At 41.5% G+C, this 25,952-nt stretch overlaps 1 protein-coding gene across 2 annotated transcripts in view; it reads left to right on the top strand.

Moving 5' to 3' along the window:
* Positions 1 to 25,952, top strand: part of SACM1L (SAC1 like phosphatidylinositide phosphatase) — a 96,992-nt gene that overhangs the window by 31,952 nt on the left and 39,088 nt on the right. For both annotated transcript variants that reach the window (XM_085878132.1, XM_085878133.1), the window contains exons 3-4: positions 10,063 to 10,137; positions 12,802 to 12,929. In XM_085878132.1, the coding sequence (XP_085734258.1) occupies positions 10,063 to 10,137; positions 12,802 to 12,929 (203 nt within the window). The remainder of the gene's footprint in view (positions 1 to 10,062; positions 10,138 to 12,801; positions 12,930 to 25,952) is intronic.

The raw sequence follows: 25,952 nt of genomic DNA, 5'->3' as shown, positions 1-25,952 counted from the left end.
TTATTTCATCAAGATTTACATCTTTAGGGTTGTTGAAAAAAATACAAATTTCTCCTTGCATATTACAGATGGTCTTATCTTTTCTTTCTAAAGCTTCATCCATAAGGTTTTTGTTCTTTGATACTTTTTCTTGTTTAATTGCTTTTTCTAGTTTTGAATATATTACTAGAAGGAGAGGAGAAACTTTTGTTAGAGATACTTTAATTGATGTTCTACCAGGTATACTAAAAGCCCTTCCACTGAAGGAAATTGAAGAACTCATATTATTTACCATAATAGTTTTTATCCAATAGTTGTTATATTTATCTTTGTTCAATTTTACATCCTTGACATATTTCTCAGTATCTTTAACAGATGAAGAGATTGATTGAAACTTGTCTTTTGTGTCTTGAAACATTGTATTTATTAAGTGAAAAAGTTGGAGGATAAAATGTTTTTAAGCACAGATTCACCTATAAATTAAACGAAATTTTCATCAAGAAAATTTTAGTTTAAGCAAAGTTTTATTCTATAAATATGGTGAATACAACGTACTGCGATGTTTGTAATCACGAATATAAACATTATAGAAAACACCTCCGAACCAACAAACACACATTTAATCTATTTCATCAAATATCTCCTCTTGAGTTGGAAAGAAAACATTGTGATATCTGTTCAAAGGATGTTTTGAAGAGTAGTTATAATCAACATCTTCAATCACAAAAACACAAGAAAAATGAGTTTAAAGTAAAGGGAGACTATTATATTAAAAACACTGATGAGGCATTTAAAGGGCATATAAAAATAAGGATTTTTCAATTTGGAGAACCCGGTCCATCATCAATAGCTGAATCAATTGAAATAGTGAAACCCGATGTTGAAAAATTTATTAAAAAGACATTAAAAGAAATAAAAACTTTAAAGTTTTATATGGGAGTGAAAATGAATATGAAAAGACAAGATGAAGAACAAACTCCTTATATGAGAACAGATCTTCATTTTATAACATCATTTCAAGATTTTTTGAATAGTGGGGTTTATGAAGAACTATCAAGACAAGAGGAGGATGTTGATAATACAGTGGTAGGAAGTGGATTCAATATTAAAAAAATCATCTTTTTAGATATACACATTCTAAAATCAAACCCTCTTAAAGCTTCTTCTTATATTGAATTACCAAAAGAAATAAAACTAAAGAAGGCAGTTGTTAATATTAAGAACAATGATAATAAATGTTTTCTCTGGTCTGTTCTTGCTCACTTACATCCACCAAAATGTAATTCAGAAAGAGTAAAACAATATATGAAATATGAGAATACCTTGGACATTAAAGATTTTAAATTCCCAATGCCACTAACAGATATTCCTAAATTTGAGAAAAAGAATAATCTTTCTATTAATGTATATGGATTAACGGATACAAACAAAGTTCAAATATTAAAAATTTCAAACAACTATAAAAATGAAGAAACACACATTGACCTTTTATATTTTAGTGTTGGAAAGAATTCACATTACACATACATCAATAATTTATCAAGATTAATCTCTTCTCAGGTATTCAGAACAGCAAACAAAATATATCCTTGTAAGCGATGTCTTAATTCATTTCATACAAAAGAACGATTAGAACAACATTCAAAATATTGTAGTAATCATAAATCAGCTGTAATTACAATGCCTAAACCTGGTGAAAAGATTTATTTTGAAGATTATAATAAATCTATCATGCACCCATTTGTGATATACGCTGATTTTGAATGTATCCTTAAAAAGATAAATACTGCTTCTCCTAATCCAAAAGAACCATATACAAATAAATATCAAAAACATATTCCTTGTGGTTTTTGTTATTATATCAAATCATCTGTTGGAGAAAAGTATAACAAACTTGAACATTATCGTGGAAAAAATGCTTCACAAGAGTTTGTAAAACGATTAGAAAAGGATTGTATAAGACTCACTAAATTAATGAAAGAAACAAATGAACCGATGAAATTAACCAAAGAAGAAAAATTAGAATTTAGAATGAACAATATCTGTCATATTTGTGAGGGGGAAATTAAGGAGTTTAAAGTTAGAGACCATTGTCATCTTACTGGTAAATATAGAGGTCCCGCTCATTCCTGTTGTAATCTTAATTATAAATTACCTTCTTTTATTCCAGTCTTTCTTCACAACAGCGCCAACTATGATACACATCTATTTATAAATGAACTTTCAAAAACACCAGGGAATATTTCTGCTATAACAAACACAAGTCAAAAGTATATTTCATTTTCAAAAATGATATTCACAAAACCTATAACTCGTATTCGGTTTTTAGATTCTTACAAGTTTATGGGAACACCACTAGCCTACCTCGCATCAAATCTAAGCTCCACGGACTCTTTTCCAAATCTTAATTCATTCTTTCCAAAAGAGGAAATTCTCACTAAAGAGGAAATTCAGATTAAAGATGAAATTCTGATTAAAGAAGGAATTCTTACGAGAGAGGAAATTCAAACAAGGAATGAAATTCAAAGTAAAGAGAAAATTCTTACAAGTAAGGGAATTTATCCTTATGATTATATGGATTCATTTATGAGATTTAAAGAAACACAACTTCCTTCAAAAGAAAGTTTCTATAATAACCTTTATGAAGAAGAGATAAGTGATAAGGAATATAAACACGCACAAGAAATATGGAAAATATTTAAGATAAAGAACCTTGGAGAATATCAATATTTATATCTAAAAACAGATGTTTTATTGTTAGCTGATGTGTTTGAAGCTTTTAGATCACTCTGTCATAATAAAAATTGTTATGGGTTAGATCCTGCCCACTATTTCACAGCTCCTGGTTTAGCTTGGAGTGCAATGTTGAAAATGACAAAACAAGATATAGATTTAATCAGTGATGTGGATATGCTTTTGATGATTGAGAAGTCCAAGAGAGGTGGAATATCACAAGTATGTTCAAAAAGATATGCTAAAGCAAATAATAAATATCTCCCAAATTATGATAGTGAAAAAGATAGTAATTATTTGATGTATTTTGATGCTAATAATTTGTATGGATGGGCAATGTCTCAATCTCTACCTTATGGTAAATTAGAGTGGGTGGAAGAAAAGAATTATGAAAAGGCTTTGATGAATATTGTTATTTCTTCTCAAGAGGAATTGAATGACGAAGAAGAAGGTTATTATTTTGAAGTTGATTTGAGGTACCCGAGTGATCTTCATAATAAGCATAAAGATCTTCCTTTGCATGTGAGAAAGAAACTCCAAAGAAAGAATGGTTAAGTGATTATCATAAAAGTTTTAATATTAAAGGTAAATCAACAGAAAAGTTATTAACAACATTCTATGATAAAGAGGGATATGTTTTGCATCAGAGAAGCTTAAAACAGTTTTTGAGAGAAGGATTGAGAGTAGCTAAAATTCATAGAGTTTTAAAATTTAAACAAAGTCCTTGGGTGAAAAAGTATATTCAATTCAATACAGATATGAGAGCAAATACAAAAGTAAAATTTGAAGGGGACTTTTATAAATTAATGAATAATGCTGTATTTGGAAAGACTATGGAAAATGTTAGAAACAGGCAAAACATTAGATTCGCAACATCTTGGAAAGAAGTCGAGATTGATAAATAAACCAAGTTTTGAGAGAGAAGAGGTTTTTTCAGAGAACTTTTCTGCAATTCATATGAAAAAGGAAAGTATTGTAATGGATAAACCAATTTATATTGGAACAGCAGTTCTTGATTTATCAAAGATATTGATGTATGATTATTTGTATAATGACTTAAAGAAAGAGTATGGTGAAAATGTTTCATTGTTGTATATGGATACTGATAGTTTTATCCTAGATATAAAAACTGATGATGTTTATGAAGATATGAAGAAAAATATTGGAGTATATGATACAAGTAATTTCAGCAAGAAGAGTGAGTTATTTTCCAAAAAGAATGAAAAGGTTATTGGTAAGTTTAAGGATGAGTTGGGTGGAAAAGTAATGAGTGAGTTTATTGGATTGAGAGCAAAGGCATATGCTTATAAGTATGGTGAACAGATTGATAAGAGGTTAAAGGGAATAAAGAAATATGTAATAAAGAAATCAATAACTTTTAGAAATTATTATAATTGTTTGATGAATAAGAAAGAAGAATATAGGAAATGAATACAATAAGAAGTTATAAACATAACATATATAGTGAAGAAGTAAATAAAAAGGCATTAGGAGCCTTTGATGATAAGAGATTTATTTTAGATAATGGAATAGATTGTGTTCCATATGGATATTGTATGATAGAGTGTATAAAATAGATTATGTTTTAACGATGGGAAGATGGGTTAGGGTTTTTAAGAGCTACCGCCGCGTTTTTTCACAATATATAAATGGTTAAACCAAGTATTAATCAAACTAAAGAGTGGAGAAAATCTCAGTCTTGGTATATAAATGGAAAACATAATGAATGTGAAAAATATCAAATAAGTCTTATTGAAAAAATAACTAAAACAAAGGTAAATAAAACAAATAAGCGAATTAATTTAAAAACTAGTAAGTTAGAGGATGTAAAGAAAAAAATGAATATCCTTGAATGGACTGAAAACTTTGATGGTTATCAATTGAACAATGAAAAAACAATTTACTATAATCTCAAAATGATATGTGGCTCAGGAGGTGGTCAAACAAGAGCATTAAGAGAAGTTTATCATTTCGTAATGGCACAAAAGGGGTATCTTAAAAAATATAAAGATTCAAATGTTTTGTTTGTCAATATTTTAGATGGGGATTATTGTGCAAAGAAAATTAAACTATTGAAGGAATTTGAGAATGAACAAATCTTTATAGGTTCAATGAGTGAGCTGTTCAATTCAATGAGGTTCAACCTCCAAGTTAAAAGGGGAGACAAATAAATATACCTTGGGATAAAAAGGGGATTTATTTTTAGGGAAAAAAAAAATAAATCGCTGAAAATCCCCCATTCATTTACATGGGGAAAAGTGAGCCAGAATCAGTATTCTTACCCTACTGATGTGCACCTCACTTTATTTTGTGATCTGATCAAAGATGGCCGACTGGTAGACTGGCAGCCATTTTAGTAGTACATAAATATGGGCAAGCCCTTTAACTCCATTCAGCAAAATTACTAAACCAATTGGAGCTATGACATCTTATGTCTTTTCTACATGTTAATATTATGAGTATTAATTCATACATACTTTGTTTCAATAGTATCATTCTTTTTGTTATTTATTTTGTATTTTGAATGCCAATGCTGTGGGACGTAATAAGTTGCTTTATACACCTTAACATGGCGTGCATTTAAAATATTGGAATTCTTCTGGGTTCTTTGTAGTTGGTTTGCCTAATCAACTCAGGAGATCATGACTATCATTTTGGTGCATCACATTTGGCATCAGAAACCTCCAGTAGATCTCCACAAAAAACATGATGCAAACTCACCTCATCCATTTATAGTCGATGTACCATAAATAATTTGCACCAAATTGTATCAATACTTAATAGTTGCTCAATTAAGTTGAAGTTTTACCATAGTTGTGGCTCACATTATATCTGCATATTCTGAATATTCCAGAATTGATCATCTTCTAAACCTAAGAGGGCAAGAATAAATATTGGCCAATCTGAATTTGGCAGGACCTTTGGACAAAACCAGGTTGAGTGATGGGTGACACTTTTTTCCTTGCTACCACAGTGCAGAGCCTCAGTCATACTGTGCAGGAGCTAACCATCAACTGTTCCTCGATTCGTAGAGCTCGACAATGTTTCCGTGAAGAACTTGCCAAATATGTAAAGTAACGGTTCCAGCCAACAGTCTCACTTGTAATTCACTGGGATGGTGAGTTCCTTAATGCAACATCTTGTTGTTTGAGTCTATCCTTAGGACATGGTTCACTGCTGCTCGTGCCATTTCTTGTCCTCGCAATGACCTTGACTTCTTCCATCTTCTTAAGTACGAGAAGGTGAATTCTGCCCTTTCAAAGTCTGCTTGTTAAAAATCTTCTTCTTATAAATTTGCTGAGCATATTTGATATCTCAGTGAGAACCTCATTGTTTTTGCATTCTTTGATTCAGCTGTATATGCACATAGTCAAAATGAGCAATGGTAAAGGCAGTAAATGAAAAGGAAGGCATTGGATAAACCTCCAAAGTGCAATGAGCTGAATATCATGAAGTCTGAAGACATGTAAATTGAAGATTTTGTCACAAAATACAATGGACTTCTTCAGGTGCCTCAAAATCCCAGCTGTTTTTCTGGATTCTGACCCTGAGTCATGGGAGCTGACAGGATTACAGGAGGGTACTACAGACAGTTATCACATACTACCTTCAAGTGTTCAATGCTGAAAGGTGTGTGACTTATTGAGGAGTATCATGCCATCATAACAAAGAACGAAGAACAGAAAGAACTCCCCAAGTTTTTGAGGACCAGAGAAGCCACTTCCACAACAGCAAAAAATAAACTTCTCAATGTAAAAGTAACTAATGAGGCCAATGCAGTCCAGAACTTCAGAACCTTTGTGAGCAATCTATAAATATGGATGAAAACAGATCAAATTTGATGTGATTTTTTTCCTTTGTACATTGGAACAAAATTAGGAGATGACAGCTTTAGCATTTTAAACTTTAAATTTTACCTGAAAATAGGAACTATCCTGGAACGGCCTTCGTGTCCAGATTCTTGAATAAAAATGCTCAAGGCAGTTTAACCAACACTTGCAGAAGTTTAAATTGCTTTTTCTTTCATTAAAATACTCTACTCATTAAAACAAATCTGGTACATCGTTTCCATTGGTTAAGAAGGATGAGTGTAGATTACAATGTTTTTGCTTTGAATGTTAATGCAATAATATGCAAGAGGATGTTTGGTCCTGTGAATATGGAAGAATTGTTGCAGATCTTCCATTTGACGACGAGTGTTGCTGATTTTCAGAAGGCGGCTCGACAATCTGTGGCAGCAATTCATCTGTGATCTTAGTCTTGCTTACGCTTAACCTCGGACGAGTGTTACGAGTGCAGGCAGACATTTTGTTATTCGTGGTGAGTGGAGCTTTCACCGTAATTGCTGAAGAATGTGATCCTTCGTCATATTCCGAGGAAACCATCAGACTGAGGTCCTTTGGAATTTTTGCATTACGCAGAACAAAGGGTGTGAGCATCAAAAATGGTGGAAGGGTGACGTGTGTTTCTTTATACTTGAAGGCCTCCATCCTCCAACAATTCACGAGGTCAGGTGGAAGCTTCGCTATGATTGGTTTGAGGAACAGAGATGTATCCAAAGCTGCAAGTTCGGGAAGGGAACCATTGTTTTGGCAGCGTCTACCTCCTCGATGGTGTCGCTAAACTTGTGCAAAGTTTTGCATTCATGAAAAGAGACTTGAGGCAAACGTTCCAGCTTGTTTAGCAATGATTGTGTAACTGCATCATCGCTGCCGAATCTTTCTTGAAGGTGATTCCAGGCCTGCTGCAAACCAACATCAGGGTTAGAAATGTCGACTCAGTTAAGATGCCCTACGAGTGCTTTGGATTCTGAACCATCAGCCATATGTTGAACCATGAGGTTACACTGTTCATTGGTTGCTAGCGGTACTCCTCTGATCATGTTCTGGAAGGCCGCATGCCATGTCCTGAATTTCTCAGGCTTATCGTCAAATGCAGAGATCGTATTTGAAACGAAGTCTCGATGAGATGGATAACTTAAGCAATCGTGCATGGCAGGCATCACTGTTGGCATGATTGATGGCTTAACTTCTTGACTAAATAGTGAATGGCTAGACACTGGTAATGTTGTTGCCAGATGTGTGGTGTTTGTCCTCACAGCATATGCAGGTACAGCATGGATGTACATTGGATTTGGTGAGAAAAAAAAACAACCTAATTCGTTGGTGGTTGTAAACCCACTGGATGGTGACGTAAGGTCAGTATACATGGTGTGATACCGAATGGTCGTAACCGGAGCTGCGTTTGTGACCCACAAGCTCATTATGGGGCACGTTAACACAATGAGAGTGGATGTGCAACTGTGACGCATAGCATTGGAGAAGGATGATGACATGAAGGTTGTGTGTAAGGCATTAGTTGTCTGGTGAGTTTCATCGGATAGACCAGGAGCTGGCATCATGTTATATTGAGCAGACAGAACTTGCCTGTTGGAGACGTTTGATGTTGATGAGTTCTTCATGGATGCTGCTGGTGCAGCGTTAACGGCTGGGGAAAGGGGTCTGTCTGAAATGACACTGGTTCGAGTGACGTAGCTGGGTCAACATGCACCCTTGTATCTGGTGGAATACCTTTAATATAGTCTTCAGATAGAATGGATGGTGGCGAAGACATGGCATCCCTGGACCAGAGTATTCCCACCTTCTTTACAGGTGTAGGTGATCCAGTTATCGAAATGTCGAATTCCACCCAATGTGGAGCATAAGTAATCGCCTCCAAGCGGCCCGAGCCACAGCAGCATCTTACTCATGCTTCAGCTGTTTGAGATATATATGTTGCTGTGTAGCTTTCAATCAATGCTGCATCTGTTGCTGCTAGAGATCACTCTGTTGGTGCATCTGTTGCTGCATCTACTACTGCTTGAGATACATCTATTGCTGTTCGAGTAGCAATTGAGCTTCTTCTGATTTGCATCCCATGGCAGCTCTGACAGAGACCTCGGCTGCTTCTGATTTTGACTTCAACAAGAGCGAAGACCTGGAAGAGTTGGATGAAACCCGGGAGTCAGCGACAGACCGCATATGAAGCAAATTCCTCGACATTGTGGCTCTGCTTCCTCCTGGCGGCAGGGCGAGAGTGAAGTCATGTTTTTGCTATCCTGGAACAGCCTGTGTGTCCAGATTATTGAATAAGAATGCTCCAGGCAGATTGACCAACATGTGAAGAGGTTTAAATCACTTTTTCTATATTTAAAACACTCCAAAGTGTGTCGGTAAAAACCATGCCTTCTCCACAATGACCACACGTCCCCCGACATGTGGCAGCACCGCTCTTACCCACTTCCAGCGGAGATAACGTGACAGATGGGTGGAGCATGAATATGCATGAGACATTCCACAAGTTATGCGTGGAACATAATATTTTTTTTTGGAATTTTTTACATTCAAATTTCGTTAAATCACAGGGAATACTTTAATCTGGAGGCTATGTATTTGTTCATTAATTACATTATTAATACGGAGCTCATCATGATTAGCAAGCGATCGCTCATGCTCACCTTTCCTCTCCTTGCGTAAGTTTGGGGCAAGTAATTAGTTGTCACCTTTTATTATTATTATTATTATTATTATTATTATTATTATTATTATTATTATTATTTCTTTTAATAGAGTTGAGGTTCATGGAAGAGGTAGTATACTGTCAGAATGTGTAGAATAGATTGTATCAAAATATAACATGTCAAAACAAACAGTAGTGAGAGGGGTGGGGGTGGGGGGCAGGAAAGGATGCATGTGGTGGATAAGACTCACTCAAAAGCCCGACAAGGGCGAGGGCAGTGCCGTATCGCTCCGGGCTTACCTCCCCTTTACCTTCCCAGACAAATTATTTGAGCAGTCCGTCCAAGACATAAAGGCTTGCCTTTCCCTCCCTCTTGTCCCTCCACTCTCAACCCGTACCATGAAATTGTCTATTTGTGTACATACATTATTTCAGTAGTGTTCTGTGTTGATTTGTTTAATTTTGTCTCTCTCATATACTCGCTTTGTTCATAATTACTTGGTCGTAAATTGACAAATTAACTCCTGCGAATTTATTAGATCAACCAACTTTTTGTCTTGCTTGTATGGAGTTACTTCCCCTTAAATTTAATCAAACGCCTCTTCGCCGAGGAGAAAATCTTGGAGAGTGATCACTTACTCGCCTACATTTCGTCCATGACGAGCTCTGTAATATGTCTTCATTTTGCAAATCTGATTTTGAGTTCCATGACTGGTTGATAACATGGTTTCAAAGGTTGTACAAAAAACGATTAGAAATAACACCAAGAATATGGTGTGCATAATAAAAATGAATCTTTGTTGACACAAACCAAATGTATTTTTGCTTAACACTTTCTGTATGTTTACACAGTTCAGAAAAACATTCCTCCTTCTGCCATTTCCAGACCAATATGTGCTGTTATGGGTACAATTGCCTTAGAAGCAGGTGAGATCACATTTTATGCTGTCTTTATGTTTTACTGAATTGCAAAAAAAAAATTGAGGAAAATATTTTGCATGTTTAGTAAAAGGTTTATGAATTCCTCAAGGCACAGCATTGGTCTGCATTTGTGAATGGACATTTTGTGCTGAGTAATATTTTCACTTGCGACCTCGTACTTCATCGTCACCGACTGTACCATACTCGTTACAGAGTGTTGGTGCTGCTGAAGGAGTTTCTTGGCAAGTGTTATGCTGGGTGGTTTGCTCTTGCCTTCCCAGCAGTTGTCAGGGCAGGAATTTGGAATTTCCTCAGGGTACCGGCGATAACTCGCCTCGTCTTTGTGAACAATCCCAAGGGATATTTAATGCCCACAGGCGAACGGTGCTGGCATAAGCGTCCTTCGGCTTAACGTCCTTCCGACGGATTGTGTGCATGTTGCCTCGCCCTTCCTGCATGCAAAACACCAAAGTGACGGTTTATAGCTGGGTCGCGATTCAAACCTTGGCTAGATAGTTCAGAGGTGAGCGTGTATACCTCAAAGCTATTGTGTAAGCCCACATCTCGTATTGAAGTGCATTCAAAGTTTACCATTGTCCTGCTCTGCATTATTAGTGCCACATATACAGACTTGATTTTGAGCTTCAAAGTGGGCATTGTTGCAATTCTGAGAGAACTTCTACTTATCAAAAACTTTCTTGAGCTGCTTTTGCTTTCTCTTGTAAATACAGGGCGGTGCAGAGCCGACTGACACATTTCAGACCGCTCTCCTGTCCGAGCGGTGGGGTGGGAACTTTTGAGGTTTTGGGACCATTTTTCTAAAACGATACACTGTAACTGGTGAAGGCCACCTTCCTGATGCTATCTACCATAAATAATAAAATTATAAGCTTTGAGCATAAACCTCGTGTTTCAATTATCGCATATCCAAATGCGTCAGTCGGCTCTGCACCACCCTGTATATCCGTAAGCTTAAACTTTAAACACATCCCTTGATATTTACAAACTTTTTTTTTACACATCTACTTTATTTGATACTTGCTGATTTACCCATCTTGGACTCGTGCCAGGATGGTATAGGATTCAATAGGATTGGAGGGCCAATGAACAACCAACCATAACAATTACGTGGTAGAATGGCATCTCATGGAGATTTGCAATATACATTTATTGCCTCGTCGTCGGTTTGAGCTCACTCAACCATATTTAGTCCTTTGAAATTTTCAACAAAGAATGCAGTCACAATTTTCTTTTATCTATACTGTTGTGAACCCTGTATAATCTCTCAAAATTTGATTGGAAAAGATTGGGAAGGAGGACTTTGCTCTGCAGAGGCAGTTTTCGAGGACCTTGCACCATGAAATAATGTCATTGTGAAAAAGGTTTTTTTTTTTTCCCCCTGCTCATGTCAGCTGGGAGTTTGCTAAAAGTGTTCTGCATTACCTCATTATTGCTAAAAATATTCAGAGCACAGTCCCCAGAGTTATTGCCAAAGGCTATTCTGCAATGATTTTGGAAATGTTTAGTCTGAGTGCATCTGAACTCTCAGAACAACCAAAGGTGCAAACGCCATGCTGGAGAGAGTGTGCACGGAGGTAGATCGCTCTGTTTAACTCTATTTGGAATTTGTTTGAATGCTACTTCTTCGGGGTTCTGTTATTGTTTTGGCAGCGAGTGCAGTCAAAATTATTGATTATTTAAAAAAAATTTTTTTTTTTGAAATATAGTCAAAATTGTTGTCCTTTCCTGTTGGAGTTGGTCTTCTCCTGAGGCACCCACCCACCCCCCAATAGAGGTTCTTTCTCATTGGGTGTGATCAACATCTCATTTGGTGAGGTCGTGGAGGGGATGGGGCAGATAAAAATTAAGAAAAGCAAAATCGAAATGTAGTAAAGAAGGGAAAAGTTTGAGAGAATTTGAGTTTGGGGAGGGAATAAAAAGGGTATTTGGAAGAGTTGGGAGTAACAAGGGGGACTTGGGGGGTGAGGGAGGTGATTGAGTGGAAGAGTCAAAAATCCTACAATTTTACATGGTACTCCCATTAGGGCATGGAATTGAAAAAGCTGAATAAATGTTTAGATGTTTATTTGTATTTTTAATGTCAAAATTGTTCTTGAGTTTGCAATTTGCTTTTTTTTTTTTTCTCTCTCTCTCTCTCTCTCTCTCTCTCTCTCTCTCTCTCTCTCTCTCTCTCTCTCTCTCTCTCTCTCTCTCTCTCTCTCTCTCTCTCTCTCTCTCTCTCTCTCTTTCTCTCTTTTCTCTCTTTTCTCTCTTTTCTCTCTTTTCTCTCTTTTCTCTCTTTTCTCTCTTTTCCCTCTTTTCCCTCTTTTCCCTCTTTTCCCTCTTTTCCCTCTTTTCCCTCTTTTCCCTCTTTTCTCTCTTTTATCTCTTTTCTCTCTTTTCTCTCTTTTCTCTCTTTTCTCTCTTTTCTCTCTTTTCCCTCTTTTCCCTCTTTTCCCTCTTTTCCCTCTTTTCCCTCTTTTCCCTCTTTTCCCTCTTTTCCCTCTTTTCTCTCTTTTCTCTCTTTTCTCTCTTTTCTCTCTTTTCTCTCTTTTCTCTCTTTTCTCTCTTTTCTCTCTTTTCTCTCTTTTCTCTCTTTTCTCTCTTTTCTCTCTTTTCTCTCTTTTCTCTCTTTTCTCTCTCTCTCTGATTGTGTTTGGCACCCTCTAGGAATGTATCTGGTTGTGGTGTCCAAAAAGAAAAAAGTGGGGGAGATTGCCGGCCATGTGGTATGGAAGGCAGTGGAGTTTGACACGCTGCCTTTTGCCAAGACGATGTTGCACCTCACTGATATCCAGGTACCGTGTGCTGCTCATTCATCCAGTGCATCCTCTTTAATATCAGCAGGAATATGAAAAATATAACTGTCATTAAGCAGTTAATAAAACGAAAAATAAGTTCAGCATTTTGTGTGAATGGGTATAGGTTGTGGTAAAATGTCGGCAAGTTAGAGAGGTTTTAAGTAATGGGGGAGAGATGATGAGGGATTTTTCTTTCTTCATTTTATTTAGCTTTGCAGGCCTGGGATGTAAGAGTAAGGCAGAGATATATCTTAACATATGTATATATATATATATATATATATATATATATATATATATATATATATATGTATATATATATATATATATACATATTGTTACGTTTGAGGGGGGGGTATGCATTCAAAGGGTAATTAGGATGTTTAATTAGGTATGCCATGCTGTTCGAGTTTACCAGGATCTCGATGTAATAAGTAGTAATTCAGTGGTGATAAGTTGTCTAGTAAATGTTCATTTATTCAAGGGGGAAATGATAAATGTCACGTAATCAGATAGGGACACGGGATAGGGTAAGTGTGTCTGCGTAAACCCCTTTTGGTATTCTCTGAAGACTGGCCGTGATGTCACAGAACAGTGCAGCGGATGGCTCCGCCCCGTGATCACGATTGGCAGAAGGCGACGGCAGTGGGCCAATAAACGGCTCGATTGGAGGTGACGAGGGCAGAAGGATAAAAAGGTTCTGTTCGGCGTCGAAAAGGAAGAAGAAGAAGATTACAACCAGAACGCTCGTGTTTTTTTGGTGTGGAACCTGTGGCGGCAGAGAGCGTCCTGGTGGCTGTGCTGAGTCGACCGTGCTCTTGATCGTGCTCTTGATCGTGCCTGGGAGCCTTGCCGAGCCTCGTGCCTCGCTTTGGTTGGCTCTAGGGTACTGCTGACTCGGAATACGGGGTCGGGTGGCGGGTGGACCTGCCTCCCTCTCCTGCTCGCGGCTTGGCGCGGGAGCTGGTTCCCTGGCGGCTGTGGGCGGACTTGGGCCAGGACCAGGAGGTCGACAGCACCGCGGTTTCTCCTGCCCCCCCCCCCCTGGCGAGAGCAAGGCCGGCTCGTCCGGCGCCGATCCAGGGACAGTTGCGTCCACACCACGGTCCAGCCTGACCACCAGAGATAGCTACGTTTGTGTGTGTGTGTGTGTGTGTGTGTGTGTGTGTGTGTGTGTGTGTGTGTGTGTGTGTGTGTGTGTGTGTGTGTGTGTGTGTGTGTGTGTGTGTGTGTGTGTGTGTGTGTGTGTGTGTGTGTCTGCTTGGCGCCTTAGAGGGATTGAGAACTGTATATTCATTGGAATTGTCTGTGTTTTTCCCCACGCCCGATCCCACACCATCCCGTCGAATCGCCCCGGATCCCTCTTCTTGCCGAGTCTTGTTATTTCTGGTAATTATAAAAAAAGGAATAAACATCATCAACTCAGTGAAAAGTGACTCGTGCCACCTTCCTCGTCCCGTTTGCAGCAGAGCGATTAGAACCGCCATGATTGGGTTATAAACAAATAAATCGCCTCCATCGTTTCGGCTCATTCTACGTTGGCGGGACTGTTCAAGTCCCGTGGACATCACATTGGTGTCAGGGTGTTGGATATTCGAACCCCTCTAAATTATATACCAGGATTAAAATCTCGCCACAAATTGGAATATAAAATTACTACAGAAAAGCGCGCGAGCGCGGGAAAATTTTGGCGGGATTTTTCAAATTTAAATTAATTGGCGGCAAATGGGACTTCTGCACCATGGCAGATGTGCAGATGTTTGAGGAGGAAGGCCACGTGTCTGGCAGCGAGTCGCGGGAAGAGGGGAGAGACGGGGGTAGGGTTGGAACCTCCCCCATTCCGAGCGTGGACCGTGCTTCATTGCCCGTAACGGAGCCGGCAGCGCCGGAAACCGGCACGATGACTATCTGGACAATGTTGGAACGTTTAATGAGTGCAATTACAGCACAGGGGGCAAAAATGACGGCACAGGGGGCAAAAATGACGGCACAGGGGGCACAAATGGAAAATCAATTCGTGACACAGAGGGCAGAAATGACGGCACAGAGGGCAGAAATGACAGATCAATTGAGGGTAATGGGGGTACAGTTGGGTGCATGGATTGATTTAATGAGGGATGAATTGGGGGAAAAGATGGAGAAAATGAAAACTGAGATGCAGGAGTGTGTGGATGTTAAATTGGGAGAAATACAAAGTAAATTCGAGGATAGATTGGAGGAAACAAAGGTAGAAATTACATTGGAGGGGGAAAATATACGAAAAAAATTGGTAGATAAAATTGATGCAACGAACATTCGGGTTGATAAAGTGGATGAAAGCCTGGAACGTCATCGTGCCTGTGTGGATGCTCGTATGCAGCTGCAAGTTGAAGAGTGGGGAGAGCTGAGGAAGCAAGGGATGAATTTGGCGGAGGAGGTAAAAGGATTGGAGGCTCGTTTGGACGAACAAGATAAAATTATGAGCCAAGATGAAGTCTTGGATAAAGGCCTGGTAGAGCCGTCTTTTGTAAGTAGAGTGTCCGGGTTGGTTGAGGAGCAGCTACAAACTCGCGACGGAGCCTTGGAGGAGGTTGTGCGGGCCCAGAAGATCCTGCGGGAAGAGGTGAATCGGTCCATTCAACGTTTGGAACAGGAGGCAAAATTGACCCATGAGACCCTCACCACAAAACATCTTTGGCCACAGTGGGCTCCGAAATTGGATACGCAGCCACAAGGGTGTTTGATCCCTGGGCTGGATTCGGACAAGGGAGAAACTGAGAAGCGGGCCACCGTAAAAGTGATCCCCCTGGTAAATTTTGACGGGTCAGGGAGTGTTGAAGCTTTTCTGACGCAATTTGAGTGCATTTCCCGACTAAACGGGTGGAATGAGTGGGAACGTACAGGGAATTTGGTGGCAACGTTGCGGGGACCAGCCGCAGATGTGTTAAACGTGATCGCGGAGGGGATGTTGACCAGCTCCCACATTTGCGAGGCGTTGAGCCGTCGGTTTGGGTTCGCGGAAAACTGTGATCTGGTGCGGGCCCAGCTCCAGCACCGCAGATTAAAGCCGGGTGAGACAGTTCAGGAGCTGGCACAGGACCTTTACCAATCAGTCAGGATCGCGTATCGGGACCTTACAGTGGAGGCATGGGACAGACTGGCACTAGAGAAATTTTTAGCTGCTCTTCCTGACCCTGAGGTCCGAGCGCTAGTGGAGCTACAGGATCCACCCACCATTCACCGAGCGGCTGAGTGCGCAGCCAGGCTGGCCTCGTGGAGTCGGCTGGGTCGGGTTCCAGAGAGGCCATCGGTGACGATCCGACAGGCGGAGATTCAGTATCAGGGAGGGGGGCTGGGAGAAATTGGCATTACCCAAATATTACAGAGGATGAATCCTCCTGCTGAACCGCCAGGTCGATCCGAGATGCCCTTTCATATGTTGGGTCTGGAGATCACTGTCGGGGGTCGGGGAGACTAGATTGGGCTGAGCATATACGGCCATGCTCGGCTGCTGAGATTGTGGCGAAGTGCCCTCCTTTGGTGGAAAAAAAAAATAATTGTGGGAAAATTGGCATGGATTTGTGAGTTCTGCTGGGTTTTAGAGTGACAATCGGGACAGTGGGTAATTGGAAACAAAGCGGGCACGAGTGGCTGTCCAATGGCTGGTGCGTGGATCGGGTGAGAAGTGCTGTGTGAGTTGTTTTAAGTGAAGAAGTGAAATGTATGGTGCACACATTGTTTTTTTTATTGGGCATGGTGTGGTAACAGGGAAGGTCATGGTCAGTGAAGTGTTAGAAATGCAGGTGTCACATGTAAGGCCGATGGGGTGGGGGAGTCATGTGGGTTTTGTGGGTGGGGATGATGTGCTTGTTCACAGGGATTGCTGAAGCTCACGGTGAGCGTGAATTGCGACCCCCTTCAAGGAGATTCACCACCTCATGGCTAATGTTGACAGTGTCTGGAGGCAACTGGGAGAGGGTCTGGTTGGGTGACCAAGGCGGGTAGGACCTTGGCGACCCAGGAAGGCCAGAGGAGCCAGTGAGACCCCTTCCAGAGTGTTGTACGGGATTAGAGCTGATGGCTACCAGGGGGGAGGGAATCAAAGGGAGCGGGGCGGAGAAGCGTCCGGGTTGGACTAAAGCTTACCTGTGGGCATGGTTGCACCTGAGATGCCCCCATCATCTTGTGTTAACCCACCCCACGGCCATGATGGGGTTCAGCCTGCATCATTAAAATGGGGACCATGACCTAGAAATGTGATGATGACCATGGTGTGAGTGTTGTGAAGATGTGTGAGTCCCACCCGATCCCGCACAACTTGACAGGTGCAGCAAGGGCATGATGTCCGCATAATTTTGGGGCAAGCAAATTTGAAAATTGGCTCCCCAGGTAACGCTGGGTCTATTAGCATCCACTGGGGGAGGCGGTCAAGTGTAAATATCCTGTGAATAGTGTCGTTAAGGCTTAGAGTAGGAATGTAAAGTATAAGTGTTGTGTTTTTGTGGAACCTTTTGTTTCCCCTCCCCAGATCACTGGAAGAGTGCTGGGCAAGAGTGATGATCGAGAAGATGGAGTGCAACTTCACTCGGTGCTCTCATGTGATAAAAAAAAACAAAACAAAACAAAAAAAACGAATGATTGTTTAGGCGAGGATAAGGCCATAAGGGGGTAGTACATTAAGCAGGATAGGTAAGTTAGCTGCGACTCGCTGCCCATTGCCCCTCCTACTTTATTTCGTTAGGTTAATTAGGTGTGAGTCAGTAAGTGTCAAGGCTGGTACGGTAGCGCCTGTGATATACCTTGCAGGAGCTGCGGTACCAGAGGAGGGGGCAGTGTTACGTTTGAGGGGGGGGTATGCATTCAAAGGGTAATTAGGATGTTTAATTAGGTATGCCATGCTGTTCGAGTTTACCAGGATCTCGATGTAATAAGTAGTAATTCAGAGGTGATAAGTTGTCTAGTAAATGTTCATTTCTTCAAGGGGGAAATGATAAATGTCACGTAATTAGATAGGGATACGGGATAGGGTAAGTGTGTCTGCGTAAACCCCTTTTGGTATTCTCTGAAGACTGGCCGTGACGTCACAGAACAGTGCAGCGGATGGCTCCGCCCCGTGATCACGATTGGCAGAAGGCGACAGCAGTGGGCCAATAAACGGCTCGATTGGAGGTGACGAGGGCAGAAGGATAAAAAGGTTCTGTTCAGGGTCGAAAAGGAAGAAGAAGAAGATTACAACCAGAACGCTCGTGTTTTTTTGGTGTGGAACCTGTGGCGGCAGAGAGCGTCCTGGTGGCTGTGCTGAGTCGACCGTGCTCTTGATCGTGCTCTTGATCGTGCCTGGGAGCCTTGCCGAGCCTCGTGCCTCGCTTTGGTTGGCTCTAGGGTTCTGCTGACTCGGAATACGGAGTCGGGCGGCGGGTGGACCTGCCTCCCTCTCCTGCTCGCGGCTTGGCGCGGGAGCTGGTTCCCTGGCGGCTGTGGCCGGACTTGGGCCAAGACCAGGAGGTCGACAGCACCGCGGTTTCTCCTGCCCCCCCCTGGTGAGAGCAAGGCCGGCTCGTCCGGCGCCGATCCAGGGACAGTTGCATCCACACCACGGTCCAGCCTGACCACCAGAGATAGCTACTGTGTGTGTGTGTGTGTGTGTGTGTGTGTGTGTGTGTGTGTGTGTGTGTGTGTGTGTGTGTGTGTGTGTGTGTGTGTGTGTGTGTCTCTGCTTGGCGCCTTAGAGGGATTGAGAACTGTATATTCATTGGAATTGTCTGTGTTTTTCCCCACGCCCGATCCCACACCATCCCGTCGAATCTCCCCAGATCCCTCTTCTTGCCGAGTCTTGTTATTTCTGGTAATTATGAAAAAAGGAATAAACATCATCAATTCAGTGAAAAGTGACTCGTGCCACCTTCCTCGTCCCGTTTGCAGCAGAGCGATTAGAACCGCCATGTTTGGGTTATAAACAAATAAATTGCCTCCATCGTTTTGGTTCATTCTACGTTGGCGGGACTGTTCAAGTCCCGTGGACGTCACAATATTGTGTTGGAATCTGTCATCATGGTGCTTTGATCAGCATGGCATTATTCAATGAAGTACAATGTGTGGCAATTTGATTTATTCAGTACAATACATGATAAAATGTAATGCGTTATGTTTTTGGAGCTTTTTACTCTGACACATTTTAAAACATTCTCTTGAGTTTTTTGCATTGGACCTCATTCATCTATCTTTCTATATAATAAGTGTGAATGTCTGTCTGTCTGTCTGTCTGTCTGTCTGTCTGTCTGTCTGTCTCTCTCTCTCTCTCTCTCTCTCTGTCTGTCTGTCTGTCTGTCTGTCTGTCTGTCTGTCTGTCTGTCTGTCTGTCTGTCTGTCTGTCTGTCTGTCTCTGTCTGTCTGTCTGTCTGTCTCTGTCTGTCTGTCTGTCTCTGTCTGTCTGTCTCTGTCTGTCTGTCTCTGTCTGTCTGTCTCTGTCTGTCTGTCTCTGTCTGTCTGTCTCTGTCTGTCTGTCTGTCTGTGTCTGTCTGTCTGTCTGTCTCTGTCTGTCTGTCTGTCTCTGTCTGTCTGTCTGTCTCTGTCTGTCTGTCTGTCTCTGTCTGTCTGTCTGTCTCTGTCTGTCTGTCTGTCTGTCTCTGTCTGTCTGTCTGTCTGTTCTTTATTCACAGCCATATATTTAAAGCTACAATCTCCATACTCAGGTCCCGGATGCAACTTTGTGCGGGAAGTAATGTGGGCTATTCGGCCGCGGCCTCAGAAACTGTTTTGATGCTGCAAATTGAGGTCAAATTGACCAATATAGCAATTTTTGGCAAACAGGATGACCAATTGGTCTTAAATTGAAAGAGCTGAATTTTTCTTTTTGAGTGCAACACAATTGACCTTTCTTTTTACGTCCACAAGATAAGTTAAATTATTAGATTAACTTAAAATTGTCCTGTCACTGGGGACAGGTACTTTTGTGAGTATTGATTCAAATTGAAATCACAAGATTTGACAGAAAATGTTTTGAATGAAAAGTGTGTGGCAGTAAAGTGTAGCAGCTCAAGATAAGTACAGGCATTTCTCTGCAAAGACTTCAAATGTTCTCTACCCAGGCCCAGTGCATACCCAAATCCTCAAGCATCTTCAAAATGCCCACTATGGCTGTCCGCCTTTCTCTTCTGCTGCTCTGCTTCTGGCAGAATTTCTTAGCCAACGTGTAGCCTAAGTATTTTTGCAGGCCATTCGGAACCCCATTCATGCCCCCCACTGCCCCTTTCACAAACCGCACAAGATTCAAACTTCCGGTTTTTATTTTAATGTATTTGACGATTGTATATGGCACCAGAATCCAATTACAAATTTGATCCACCAGTTGCATCAGTAACTCAGGCACAGCTGTGATTTTCATAATCCCTGCTTACTTCGAACACTAGCAACAGCAGCAGACAGTTTTAGGATGTATTGCTTGTCCAAGAAGTGCAATAAAATTTCACGAAGCTTTTTATTTTGCTAGAAAGTCACGACTGATGGAAAGTGTAGGGTGCTCAAGAACACAAAAGTATGCATCGCCGCCGAAATGCTGACAATTTCGTCCCACCGATTCGGTATGACACCTTCAGAGGAAACACGTTAAATCTCTTTTTCCATGTTTACAATGCAATGAAAGTGCTTCCTTTCTTTACTATATATTGTCAGGCCAGATTAGATCTGTGACTTGCTACAGATACCATATAAACCTGTACTGACCTGTTTCATGGTCAGGTTGTTGGCGACTACACCGTCTCCCCCACCAGGTTTCCTGGTGAGGAGGGTGTATGATATGGACACCCAGCAGGATTAAAAACAAAACCTGTCAAAGGACAGAGGAGCTCCTTGTGAGCCAATGGCCATCCATATCTAGTGCCTACGGGCATTGTCCTGAAGTTGGGTTACTTTTTAAAAGAGGTTGGTGGTAGGATTTGCACTCTGGCCACTGTAAAACACTTAATTGTGCAAAATCCACAAATGCAAGGAAAACTGTAAACCCACTCCATGGAAGTACCTCCTGTGCTGCTGCCCTTCACAGGGCAGCTCACCGGATAACGGGATTGGGGCAAAGCCTTTGGGACCCCCATTCCTTGATGACGGGAAGAACAGCACGGGGTAAACTTCCTGGGTCAGATTGTGGTGGTGTTTTGCAGAGTGCTGCTGAGGTGTCGTCCACCAGACGGTGGTCTCCTTGGGTTAACCTGAGGCGGTCCCTTCAGGTGGGTGCTTGGAATGTCCTATCCCGAAGAGAGGATGGTCACATATCTCTGTTATCATCTGAGCTCCAGTGTTTGAACATCGGTATTGCAGCATTCTTTGAGGTTCGGAGTTCGGAGTGGCAGCACTCCTGGTATCTGTGGCATCCATGTTGCAAGTAGTAGCAAGATCATGGTGGGTGGTTACACCTACTATTGGTCTGGTCACTTTGACGGTTACCATGCTCAAAGAGTTGCTGTAGCTGTGTCCAATAAGCTGACTCAGGTGATAACTGAGGTAACACTGGTCAACGAGTGTATTATGAGACGGGATTTGTCACTCCTTGGGTGTCATTTCCCTTGTCTCTGTATATGCTCTGACTGAGGTGAGTGATCTCACCATGAAGGACGCATTCTATGCCACCCTCGAGTCTGTGGTTGATCAGTGCCTCAGGCGAGATACTCTTCTAGTCTTGTGGGATTTCAATGCATCGACCGGCACTGATAGGGATGGTTATGAGATGTGTGTTGGTCCCCATGGGTCTGGAACTGTGAACCAGAATAGCACTAACTTCCTTGACTTTGCAAGAAGTCATGGACTTATAGTCAGGGAGCATCATAAGTCCCGTGGAATATTTGGTATGAAAGCAAACCACCATGCTAGACTCTTCAAGTGGACCCTAATGATTAATGAAAATCTTGGTGGCACTCTGGGAAATGGTGCGGACGTGTATTTTGAACACATTTAACATTTTTTGAAGAATGACTATTTTACGCCGCTTAAAAAGTGACATCATGTCACCCTGACCCCCTCCATATACCACCAATTTTGTCATATTTGGTATCAAATTGACCGGCATGAACCTCTGCATACTCATCGGTAATTTATTCATCAATATATGAGCCATATCATGAATAAATCACAAAAATCAAAATTTTGACCATATTTCAACTTCGGTTTCACCGTCCGCAGTTCACCAAAATATCTTTTTCTCAACATTGTGCTCACCAATCTGCTAATGAATCGTATCACAACGTACCTATGTTATCACTAGTTCTTTTGATATTTCATACATATCATTCACTTGATAATTCAACGAGATATACCTCAAAATGTAACCCTACCCCCTAATGAATCGGAAGGTTACTCTTTCCGACATCTGTAAATTTGGATGCATGATTTTGTAAACACATGCCACAAATCCTACTGTAGATGATTAGGTTGAGGTAGTCTTCCCATATGACTATAGTAACCATGGTATCCACTAATATAAGCATTTTCTCTATTTCAGATGTGATGCTGCTGAAGAGCCACAAGATGATATATTCAATGCAATATAGCTGATTCTGTATAAAAACATACTTTTATGTTTTTCAGATGCAGCAGAACATCTGACAAGAACAGAAAGGGTCATCGGTAGTTTGTAGACACTAGATTGGAACTCCAGCATACTATCCCTCTCTTGTACCCAGTGACGGCTTATTGCGTATTCTGCTATTGCCAACAAATGCTTCCACATTCAAATACATCGCCTTGTCAATATCGAAATGGAGTCAGCCACAAAAACTGTATTTTCTCCAGAGAAAGTTGCGAGAGTAGACACTGACTATTCCTTGTGTATTATTTGCCAAACAAAAAGTGCCGCAACATTAGTTCAGAGTCCCAGTGCTTACGAGAAGATATTACTCTGTTTCAGAGAGCGTGCTAAGTACGGTGACAGAGACTATCCCGAAATCAGCCGGCGACTTGGAAATGTCTCCAGCCAGGACCTGCAGGAAAAATCTGCATCATGGCACAGGAAATGTCAGCAGAATACTGTTCATGCTGGAATGCTCAACAGAGCAAAAGGACACTACGAGAAACGATTATCATCCAAAGGAATCCATGATGAAAAATCCTCTCGGGCCTCAACTACATTTACACGCTCTCATTCAACCCCATACAAGAGTGACCTGTGTTTCTTCTGTGACCTTGGAGCAACGCGTACTAATTCACTACATCTACTCGCCACTGGAAATGCAAGTGTTTTTCTTAAGGAAGCCATTGCAAAAAGTGGAGACGAAGAGCTTCGTGTGAAGCTCAGTACTTAAATAAACCGCACAGACGCACATGCCATTGATGTTAAATACCACAAGCGATGTTGGGCAATTCATGTAACAAATGTTTGACGTGTCAAGAAATCATCAGAAGTTCCTCAAGCCAGTATTGTAGTTGAGGTTGCAGCAGAAATTGAGTTCCTGAGCCTAGCAGAAGGCATGATGTTAGATGGAAAGATCCTCAATATGGGTGAACTAGAAGACACTTTCACTGCAATAAGATCTGCTAACAACGTGACCCATCCACAATGCCCCCGCAAGGTAATCAAGCAGCTGCTGCAGAACAAAATACCCAGTATAGAGTTCAACAAACCAAAGCGCATCAATGAGCCAGAACGTTGCACAATCAAAACTACCAGGGATGAAGCCATTAACCGGATGGAGGAAACAGAGATGGGGATGGAATTGGACATGAGTGTGCTATACAAAGCATCTTCAATTTTGAGGATAGCAATACGCAAGGCCGACAAATGGACATTCACTGGAAAGTTATCTGACTCTACGAGCGAGCATGTTATTTTATAGATGGTTAATCCAGGGCCCAAACACAACATTGTCAACAGACAAGGAATACTTCGTCGTCAACAAGCATGCCGTCAGTCTGGCACAAAGTACTGTGGCGAAGTACTTGTCACCACAACAAGTTGGAAACAAGGTAACGAAGACCTTCAAAATGACACACGAGATGCCACAGCAACTGGCTATCGGAAAAGCCATGAGGCAAGCCACCAGGAGCAAAAAAGTTGTTGATATGCTACATAAGTTCGGAGTGTCTGTGGAGTACAACAGATTACTCAGAATAGAAGGCCAGATAGCGTCTATTGTACTTCGGAGAATGGCAATAAACGATGGCCTTTACATGCCCCCAGATGTTGTGATGGGAAGATAGTTGTTCTTTGCAGTCGACAATGTCGATTTTGCGGAGGACGCTTCAAGCTACAGCAATGGCGATTTACCAGAGGTGTGATCCAGGCGATGAGATTCCAAAGCTTGAACTAACTGGACCAGCCCAGATGCGTTCAATCACAGATCTACCAAGCATAACCACAAAGCTGGTGGACTGTCCAAAACCAACAGCAAAGCCTCAGAGTCCATCCTATGCTTCATTCTGCATCAGGGAAGGTACCAACAAATCGGAGTATCTACCCGATGTTGCCTGGCTGATGGGACGAACCTTATGCAGGTTCGAACAGAAAGAAGACGTGTTACCACATCTGAGTAGCGAAGAACATGAGGAAGTGGTTTCGGATACTCCTGGACAGATTCCAATGTGGTCGGCATATCATTCCTTGGTCTCTACAAAGTTGCCCCTGACAAGAGTTCGAACACCGCCACTCATAGCAGCACCCGCACATGAGTGGAATACGCTCCTGACAGTACTGATGCAGGCAAAAGGAATCAGTACCAAAGTAGTTGGCCCAAATCACAAGACTGTGGTTTCACTGGATATGGGATTGTACAAGCCTGCAAAACAGCTCCAGATGGCCCGCAATGACATGGATCACCTAATTCTTCGCCCAGGGGAACTTCACATCGTGATGGCCCAACTCCGATGCATTGGGTGCTACATTGAGAACAGTGGATTGGACTTTTGTTGGACAGAGGCAGACCTATATGGACCTGTAACGGTTCGACAAATCCTTGAAGGAAAGCATGTGAAGAGAGGATTGAATGCTCACATGATCACTTTGCAGTCCTTGTTCACATTGCATCAGCAAGCATTCTTCGAGAGTGAAAGTGATCTGATGAAGGACCTTTCAGCAGCTGCTGACGATTTGGCTCTCACGTTTGTCAATCAAGATCCCGAAGAGATGAGGAAAGCCCATTCAGCTATGGTAAATATCATCGACTCAGAGCAAGTGATGGACAAAATCAATCGTTTTGATGCACAGGACAAGTCTGGACCAGGCGCACTCGTACTGCAGCAGTATATGCAGATGGTCATGGACATGATCCTGTTCATACGAGCTGTTAGAACAGGTAACTGGAAACTGCACTTCACGGCCCTCGAGTCATTCACAAAGCACTTCTTTGCACATGACAAGCTTGTCTATGCTCGCATGATTCCCCTGTATCTGGCTGACATGGAGTCTGTGAAGGAAAACGACAAAGAAGTCTACCATACGACACCAAACCCACAGATTCCATCACCACAAAACTATGGCTGGAAACTTGAGGAGGCAAAATGGGTTCCATTCATGACCACTCAACTCCCAACACCAAAGTGTGTAATTCATTTCGTGAAATGCAACTGTTCCAAGTTGAGATGTCAAACAGCACGATGCACCTGCGTGAAAGCAGGACTCAACTGCACAGACATGTGTGGATGTTCCAGTCTGGAAGACAACTGCGAAAACTCGCACCACTCAACCGACGACGACGAGGATGAAGTACCAGACGAACACGATAACGATGATGACAGCGACTAACTCTTTGGATGAGAGCTGACTGCCATGGGACTTATGCATACATATGAACTCGGGGGGGGGGGGGGGGGTAGGGTTACATTTTGAGGTATATATCGTTGAATTATCAAGTGAATGATATGTATAAAATATCAAAAGAACTAGTGATAACATAGGTACGGTGCAATACTATTCATTAGCAGATTGGTGAGCACAATGTTGAGAAAAAGGTATTTTGGTGAACTGCGGACGGTGAAACCGAAGTCGAAATATGCTCAAAATTTTGATTTTTGTGTTATTTATTCATGCTATGGCTCATATATTGATGAATAAATGACCTA

The sequence above is a fragment of the Eptatretus burgeri genome, chromosome 4, assembly GCF_056783735.1.
Source record: "Eptatretus burgeri isolate ZD-2024b chromosome 4, Ebu_testis_v1, whole genome shotgun sequence".
NCBI lineage: Eukaryota > Metazoa > Chordata > Myxini > Myxiniformes > Myxinidae > Eptatretus > Eptatretus burgeri.
The sequence above is the reverse complement of the archived record's forward strand: the minus strand, read 5'-3'. Positions and strand labels throughout refer to the sequence as shown.